We start from the raw sequence: 9,150 nt of genomic DNA on the forward strand, positions 1-9,150 counted from the left end.
CAAATTCCAGGAATACGGGAAAGTTTGGTGTATTACTTTTTAATTTTTGTCCAAGTGAACTTTTAAAAGTAAATGACTGTTGTTATGTTTCAATCCATCACTCCACACTTACTGGGATGAGCTCTTTTACGTGGTAGGCAGTATAAAAAGCATTGGAGGTAAGACACTGCAGTTACTCTCACTGGTCTTAAGGTTTCAGCTGTGATTGTTAGGAATAAACAAAAGAAGTAATGGAAAAGCTGAAGAATTCTCCCCTGGCCTGGGGTGCACAGGCTGGTCAGCAAATGGTTCTTAGGACAGGCAGTCCAAGGCAACATACCTGGAGGCTGGGAGTCTTCAATCAGGCAGTGGTACTTAGCACCAGTGGCTTGAGCAGAGTGTACATGCCCCGTGGTAGATCAGATGGGAAAAGGAGTCCAGGGGGCCTGGTCTGCCAAGAAGGAACAAGAAGGCAACAGAAAACCAAGGAAGTATTTTGGGCCCAGCTCTGAAAAGTTACAGAGTTGTGTTTTGTTTTTCTCTCAAGACCTATTTATTTTTTTAACTGAAAGAAAACAGGATAGCATAGGTTAGCCTAAACAGAAAACACCAGAATGTGTCACATATTAATACTAAGTGTTGTATAGTGAAGCTGGTTTTAGAAAAATGACTGGCAGGATGAAAAATGGGGCTTATGATGAGGTGACCTATTTTAAAAAAAAGTTTTGGTTTATACTAAAGTATGTTTTTAAAAGGCACCACCATGGCATTGGTATAATTTTATCTTCCCCCTCCTATCTGTGGGGAAAAAAAGCTAAAGCAAAATAGAAGTTGCTTTGCTTACTAAAGAGCAAAGTGGACTAGGTCAAAAAAATTAAGGGCCCTGATGTTCAAAGCAGTCATGTGACATTTCCAGAGTAATCCAGTGGATGAGTTTATTAAAACCAGAAACTAACCAACAATGGGAAATTGAACAAAGAATTTACATAAGTTGTAAATTTGAGAAACATTTTTAACCACTTGAAAACTTGTATGTACATCTATCTAATAAAGAGGACTTAACACCAACTTAGTCTACTTGGATGTTTAAGGTTCCTGTCAGTCACAGTTAATAGTAGTTTGCATTTGGTACTTACCGTTTCAGAACTTATAATTTTATTTAATGTTGACTTTATCCTGATGCCACCACATAGGTGCTGAGAGGGTGGTGGTGGGTCCATTTTACACGTCAGAAAACAAACAGGGTTGTTACATAAATCACAGCTCAGCCAAAACCACTACTGTCCTGTACCACTTGAGTGAATGTTGTCAATTTTAAAGCATATTATGTCATTTTTTAGAAAATAAAAATTTGAAACAAAATGAAGGTTTCTCCAAAAGCATTTTCATATTAGTATTTGAGGTGTTAATATACACTTACCACATTTGTTGAAACAAAAATTCAGTGTATACCTTGAATCAAATAACATTTTGTCAAAGAAAAAATAAGACGACTACTGCATGGTACAAAATGTTTAATATACATGCAACAAGTATCGTACATCAAGGCAACAAAATACGCATGGAAATAGGAGCATATAGTTCAGCATTCTGTTTAGGGCAGAGTGTGTGAACAATGAACACTACTGAAGATAGAGACATACCTCATGCAAACATTAACAGACTGCCTCTATAACTAGCGTGGAATGAACTGTGTAGAAACCTGAAGTCACATCAGCAGCTCAGTTTTACACCAAGAGCTCCAAGAAAGGAGGAAGAGGCGCTGTCCTCAGAGGCCGTGTTTCAGCATGCGCTCAGCAGCGTGTGAAGATGCACAAGATCCGGTACACGTGAGAACAAATCTGAAAATTTTCATCAATTATGGAATCCTGTATTTCCTTTCTGTATTATAAAAATGTATGGAAAATGTAACAATGATTTTCTTTAATTATTGAAGGATAATGTCATTTGAGAGTGGACCATGAATGAAAGCATTTAAATAGTCTGACTGTTAGGAAAGCAGCAGCAACAGTGCTTAAGGCTAGCCTAAAATTTTCCAAGTTCCTCCCACCCTTAATTGTCTCTCATTCGCTCCTCCCAAGGTTTCCAGTAACCTTGTTTTAACCTTCCTTCCATTCCCCATGCTGAATTACAAATTGCAGTAGATACATCATTCACAATAAGGTATACAGAATTAAGACTAGGTTGATGGTACCATTTCTCAAGAATATTTGCATTACTACAAGTACCAAAAACTTAAGCTAAAGGAAGAAAGCTCTGAGTATGTTCTGATACATCTAAATAATTTAAGGGCTTCCAGGTCTTCTTTATCCCTGAAATGACATTGTTTGAACTGTCTTAACATATGACTAGCCTTGTTACTGTTTATTATCTTAAATTCCGAATAATGAGAGTCAAGTATTGCAGAGAAGCACCACACTCCCACATTTCGAATACAAAGAATGACTGTGGTAAGTGCTGCTTTTCTCTCAATATTTTAGGAGGAATGTTCTTTCAATAGTCAAAGTTGCTAAGTTTGAATGTAATGTTTTATTAACAAAGAAAAAATAGCATACAAAGTCCCAGATAAGTATTGTAGTAGCCTCTTCATGTAAACAATGTATAAAAGATCTTTGGCACAACTGACCATGTTTTCCTCATATTACTTTAGAAAATATACTTCATACATTTCCTCTTTCAATATGGTGGAATTTGGGGGGACCAAATGTACAATTGTTTCAAAATTTGCAAAAATTTAAAAGACATCTCAGAACTTTTAAAGAAAACTGATTTTTAACTAATAATTTTTAAGGTCAGTTTTAAAATGAGATTATGGCATGATTAATGACAGAAGCTGTTAAAGCACGTGAGATGCAATTCATTCTTGCACACGAGAAAAACAGCACTGGATGTCAGGCATGCTGTTAAGTGTGGTGATTAGCCTGCTGATCCTTACCTTAAAGCTTCTCAAATCCTTAAATGGACTTGATATCCTTCCTGATAAAATTGTTTTCAACATGTTCTCTACATTTTTAAGTTTTTCTAATTTATGGGACATAAATGTGATCAATTTTAAAGCTGGTAAACTTTATTTATTTATTTATTTTTAATTCTTTTCTTTTCTTTTTTTTTACTTTACAATACTGTATTGGCTTTGCCATACATCAACATGAATCCGCCACAGGTGTACATAAGTTCCCACTCCTGAACCCCCCTCCCACATCCCTCCCCATACCATCATTCTGGGTCATCCCAGTGCACCAGCCCCAAGCATCCTGTATCCTGCATCGAACCTGGACTGGCGATTCATTTCTTATATGATATTATACATGTTTCAATACCATTCTCCCAAATCATCCCGCCCTCTCCCTCTCCCACAGAGTCAAAAAGTCTGTTCTATACATCTGTGTCTTTTTTGCTGTCTCGCATACAGGGTTATCATTACCATCTTTCTAAATTCCATATATATGTGTTAGTATACTGTATTGGTGTTTTTCTTTCTGGCTTACTTCACTCTGTATAATCGGCTCCAGTTTCATCCATCTCATCAGAACTGATTCAAATGTATTCTTTTTGATGGCTTAGTAATACTCCATTGTGTATATGTACCACAGCTTTCTTATCCATTCATCTGCTGATGGACATCTAGGTTGCTTCCATGTCCTGCTATTATAAACAGTGCTGTGATGAACATTGGGGTACACGTGTCTCTTTCAATTCTAGTGTCCTTGGTGTGTATGCCCAGCAGTGGGATTGCTGGGTCATAAGGCAGTTCTATTTCCAGTTTTTTAAGGAATCACCACACTGTTCTCCATCGTGGCTGTACTAGTTTGCATTCCCACCAACACTGCAAGAGGGTTCCCTTTTCTCCACACCCTCTCCAGCATTTATTGCTTGCAGACTTTTGGATCGCAGCCATTCTGACTGGTGTGAAGTGGTACCTCATTGTGGTCTTGATTTGCATCTCTCTGATAATGAGTGATGTTGAGCATCTTTTCATGTGTTTATTAGCCATCCATATGTCATCTTTGGAGAAATGTTTATTTAGTTCTTTGGCCCATTTCTTGATTGGGTCATTTATTTTTCTGGCATTGAGCTGCATAAGTTGCTTGTATATTTTTGAGATTAGTTGTTTGTCCGTTGCTTCATTTGCTATTATTTTCTCCCATTCTGGAGGCTGTCTTTTCACCTTGCTTAGAGTTTCCTTTGTTGTGCAGAAGCTTTTAAGTTTAATTAGGTCCCATTTGTTTATTTTTGCTTTTATTTCCAATATTCTGGGAGGTGGGTCATAGAGGATCCTGCTGTGATGTATGTCGGAGAGTGTTTTGCCTATGTTCTCCTTTAGGAGTTTTATAGTTTCTGGTCTTACCTTTAGATCTCTAATCCCATTTTGAGTTTATTTTTTTGTATGGTGTTAGAAAGTGTTCTAGTTTCATTCTTTTACATGCGGTTGACCAGTAAAACTGGTAAACTTTAAAGGAAATTTTGGAAAACAAAATGTTATTCATTTTACCTAAATGGCCTAAAATAGTGTAAAATATTTTCCTTGTGCCCCAACAAATTTAGTAACTGCCTAAATGCATGTCCTACAAAATTTATAAAATGCTGAATGGAATGTTAGGTTAATGCTAAATGGTAACTGTTACAGACAGTTACTGAATAAACTGCTGTGAAACTGCAGCTGAGAAACGTTCTCTTCACTTCAAAGACAAGGCATTTAAACATCAGAACCTGGGAAGGAGTTCATGAAATATGAAATAAGTCATTTTTAGAAAATGTAATCATTGAATAAGAGAGCAAAAGAAAATACTTAAATATCTAGAATAAAACCTTGAACTCAGTCTCTGGCGACTATGATACATTTAAATATATGAAAATCAGCTGAATAATAAATATGTACAATTTGCAATGGATTATTGGAGGATATCTGAAAGTTTTTTAAGCCTATTTTTAAACCTCAGTGACAAATATAATTTTTAAATGAAAAATGGCAGCATTTTTTTTTTCACTCAGAAGTTTACATGGAGTGGACTGAATTCTCTAATATAAACAACAGAATTCCAGACATGTCCCAGAACAATATAAAATTCCAAAGATTATCCCAGCAGTCAAACTTACGTATATGGAATATTTGCAACATAAAAACTTCTGGTTTTTTACACACAATTTTTTAGGATGGAGTCAGACCTGCTTGTCTTCTCTGTTGTGGGACTTGCAAGATAGTCATTCTATTTTAGGCTTGTTAGAGATCTGTAACTTGCCACTGATGTTAGAGACCCACAGAGGCCAAGTAATGAGGGAGTATCTTCTTTACCTGAAAATTAGGATAAAATAACAAATATTTAATTGCTCTTGAAACTTGATACTAGTAAGATCCTAAAACCATTAAACTTTACATACTGTATGCTGCTGCTGCTGCTAAGTTGCTTCAGTCATGTCCGACTCTGTGTGACCCCACAGACGGCAGCCCACCAGGCTCTGCCATCCCTGGGATTCTCCAGGCAAGAACACTGGAGTGGGTTGCCATTTCTTTCTCCAATGCATGAAAGTGAAAAGTGAAAGTGAGGTTGCTCAGTTGTGTCTGACTCTTCCGACCCTGTGGACTGTAGCCTACCAGGCTTTTCCGTCCATGGGATTTTCCAGGCAAGAGTACTGGAGTGGGGTGCCATCGCCTTCGCCATACATACTGTATAAAACAGTGCAAACATACTGTAAAATCAAACATCTGTATGTTGACTTTTGATCTTCCAGTAGTTTCAATGCTACCCCTTATAGAAACATTACAGTGGGATTATTTGTGCTGCTTTTAAAGTTCTAGATATGGAAGCTTGAGATATTCTGGAACAAATATGGAATTTACCTTTTGGGGGGAGAATATGGTCATATCCAATTAGTAAAGAATAACAAAAAACTACAGGAACAACACAAGTGCCCAGGCGACAGAAACACCAGGAAATCCGCATGTGGGTAAAGGCGAAGCGATGCAGGAGCAGCAGAACTGCTGCAGTTCAGTTGGAGGCTTGACCTACGGAACCTCTGTCCACTGACTGAATAAACATTCAGCATCTACTCTGCACCAGGAATACGGTTACCTGCTAGAGGTCAGTCGGTCCCTGAAGGAGGAGTGGCAGAGGTCTGTGTCCATGTCTGGGGAAAACTCGTTCTCTCCCAAGCAGAACAAGTTTCAACCCCCAGTGTGCACACAGTTGCTCTAAGAGGCCGGCCTAAGGCTGTGAAAGGCGGCTGCTGCTACTGCTGCTGCTAAGTCGCTTCAGTCGTGTCTGACCCTGTGCGACCCCATAGACGGCAGCCCACCAGGCTCTGCCGTCCCTGGGACTCTCCAGGCAAGAACACTGGAGTGGGTTGTGAAAGGCTAGTAAGGTGAAAATCACATTCACACTATTGTGCAACCATCACCAACCACTATTTCAAAAAATGTTCATCATGCCAAACAAAAACTCCTTACCTCTTTAAACAGTAACTTTCCTTTCTCCCCTTCCCCTCAGTCTCTGGAAACCTCTAATCTACTTAACTGTGAATTTGCCTGTCCTAGATTCATTCTTAAAATTGGAATCATACGGCATTTGCCCTTTTGTGTCTGGCTTATTTCACTTAACGTAATATTTTTTTTCAAGGCTCATGCATGTGGTATGTATTCCTTTTCCATGGCTCAGTAACATTCCATGGTGTGTATATATGACATTTTGTTACTCCACTCATCTGTATGGACATCTGGGTTGTTTCCACCTATCAACTACTGAAAATAATTCTGCTGTGAACACTGGCATCCAAGTATCAGTTTGAGTCCTATTTTCAATTCTTTGAGAGTATATACTTAGATTACACATATTTTTAAAATATACAGATTATAACAGTAATTGCAAAGACTAACAGTCTGACATACACACTGGAGTAATATGCAGGTGTAAAAGGGAATGAGAAAAATCTCTAAAATTTCCAGGATATACTATGTAGTGGAAAAAGCAAAGCACATAATATGTTATCTTTTATATTGAGGAACATGAATTTAATTTGCATATATTTTTAAAGATCAATAGATAATTAATAAGATAGTTAGGAAAGTAGAAGTTAGCAGAGTTGAGATGAATTTTAAGCATAGTACTCTGACTCTGGGATATATTCACAAGATAAAATAATTAAAAATTTATATTAATTTATCCTATTTTACTAATAGAGATAATATTACTTTGAAATTAGAACAAATAATAAGGAAAAGCAAGTAATTATGTTCCTGTAAACTAGGGACCAGTATTTTCCTCATAAGAAAGATATACAAAATCAAGCACATGGAAACCTTTTATGTATGAATTACAAAATAAAATAAATTTTAGGTATATTTTTCTTTAAAAAACTTCCTAACTTTCCTATTTCCTGTCATAGAATAGCATGAAAAAACTCTTGCCTAATTTTCTTAATCTGTCGGCTAGCTGCTAAAGTCCAAAATGAAACCTGTATATAGGCAGGAACAAGAACTCCAGGACCTAATCCTGAATAATAATATGCATATCTGGAAAACAATTCAAAAGTTTCTTTTAAATAGAGTCTTTATGTTTGGAAGAGAAATATTCAGAATTGGAAGTTAATAAATTTACTGACAGATCACAAAGACCATGTAGGACATTATAACGTACATTTTTTTTTCTCTTTTCTTACATTATAATAGAACAGTGGCCAATCTATCCACTTGAATTATCAGCCAAAGGTAAAATAAAGTTGTGTGGTCAACTGCAAATATACAGTGGTGTTCATGAATCATTTTTAAACATATTAATAATCTGTAGACACAATTTGACTTCCATGATTCACATTCTAAACTTGCATATCTCACTGTTCTGAAAAGCTTCACCCCATTGCAAATACAGGAATAAATAGGCTGAACATGCAAAATGGCTCTTAGTGTAAGTTTTTCCCATACTGTTTACACAAAGAACAAAAAACCCTCTTCCTGATTGGCAGAAGTGGAAAGATTTTTTAAAACCAATGCTAAAATGTTATGGATTCAAATCAACTCAGAGTGTAGTCTTAACTAAATTGGAGGGAAGTTAGTATCTTTAGAAATAAAAATTCAATTTCATTACTCTCAAATATATTTTCCTTTCAGGCCACGATGGCAACACACAGTACTCATTTAAGTCGGCAACATTAATTGATAAGTAAACACAAATGTTATGTGACAGGCTTTGGGATTTCTATTAAGAAGGTGAAGAAAGGGAAAAACAGTGCCATAAATGACATTATTAGATCAACAGACCAAACTGGAATTCAGATGGTAGACCAAAGTATTGTATCAATATGAAATGTACTGAGGTTGATAGCTGTACTGTGGTTATTAAGAGCATACCCTGTTCTTGGAACCAATCAAGTATTCATAAGTAAAGGACCATGCTCCGGGCAACTTACTTTTTTAAAAAATATTTATTCATTTGGCTGCCCTGGGTCTTCTTAACAGCATGTGGGATCTATTTCCTTGACCAGGGATCAAACCCAGGCCTCCCGCATTAGGAGGACAGAGTCTTAACCACTGGACCACCCGGGAAGTCCCCTGTGCAACTTACTTTAAATGGCAGGGGTGGGGGTATAAATGGAAACAATAGGATAAAGAGTCTAGCAAAAGCTAGAGTATACAGGGATTCTTTGCACACGCTTATAGCTCTACATAAGATTGAAATTATTTTCAAATAAAATGTTTTTTAAAAGCACAGTATAAAGAAATACATATGATATATACAACATTAGCCAATTACCTAGTCATTTCTTGCAGAATTCTGCCTGGATTTAGCATTGCCAGTGAAAAATTCACTAAATAAAAACAAAATTAAAATAAGACAGTTTTGAAAGGCACTGCCGGGTTTTTAAAATCTTTTTCTCTTTCCCTGTCACTCTCAAGTCACTCTTATCATCTGGCCCATGTAAAGGGCCCTAGGGTTTAGGCACATCGAGGGTCCAGTTGGGGAAGTAAAGCCCCCCCGCCCCAGGTACTGCCCCCCTACCAGAGGCCTTGGGCCTTTAGCAACACAGCTTCCTAGAGCAGCAGAGAGGAGCTGATGAAGGGCATACAGAAGGCAGAGGAAGAAGAAAGAAATGGTCCACATAGAAACACAGGATTTAACAGGCACTTTTTTCTTAGTGGTGCAAAGCACTTTACAGATACTTGCTTCTTTTGATTCTACG

The 9,150-nt window shown here is 37.1% G+C and overlaps 2 protein-coding genes across 7 annotated transcripts in view; one reads left to right on the forward strand and one right to left on the reverse strand.

The window, feature by feature from the left end:
* SLC25A40 (solute carrier family 25 member 40) overlaps positions 1-9,150 on the forward strand; it is a 128,016-nt gene that overhangs the window by 74,185 nt on the left and 44,681 nt on the right. Inside the window, exon 12 of one of the 4 annotated variants that reach the window (XM_060414586.1) lies at positions 1,659-1,890. The exons of the other annotated variants lie outside the window; for them this stretch is intronic. Within the exon in view, the coding sequence (XP_060270569.1) occupies positions 1,659-1,786 (128 nt within the window). The 3' untranslated portion in view covers positions 1,787-1,890. Of the gene's footprint in view, positions 1-1,658; positions 1,891-9,150 lie in introns of those variants that run through there. 4 annotated transcript variants of the gene reach the window in all.
* Positions 1,477-9,150, reverse strand: part of LOC101112460 (ATP-dependent translocase ABCB1-like) — a 166,288-nt gene continuing 158,614 nt past the window's right edge. For all 3 annotated transcript variants that reach the window (XM_042249153.2, XM_060414579.1, XM_060414578.1), the window contains one exon: positions 1,477-5,272. The gene's annotated coding sequence lies outside the window, so the exon portion shown is untranslated. The remainder of the gene's footprint in view (positions 5,273-9,150) is intronic.

The sequence above is a fragment of the Ovis aries genome, chromosome 4, assembly GCF_016772045.2.
Source record: "Ovis aries strain OAR_USU_Benz2616 breed Rambouillet chromosome 4, ARS-UI_Ramb_v3.0, whole genome shotgun sequence".
NCBI lineage: Eukaryota > Metazoa > Chordata > Mammalia > Artiodactyla > Bovidae > Ovis > Ovis aries.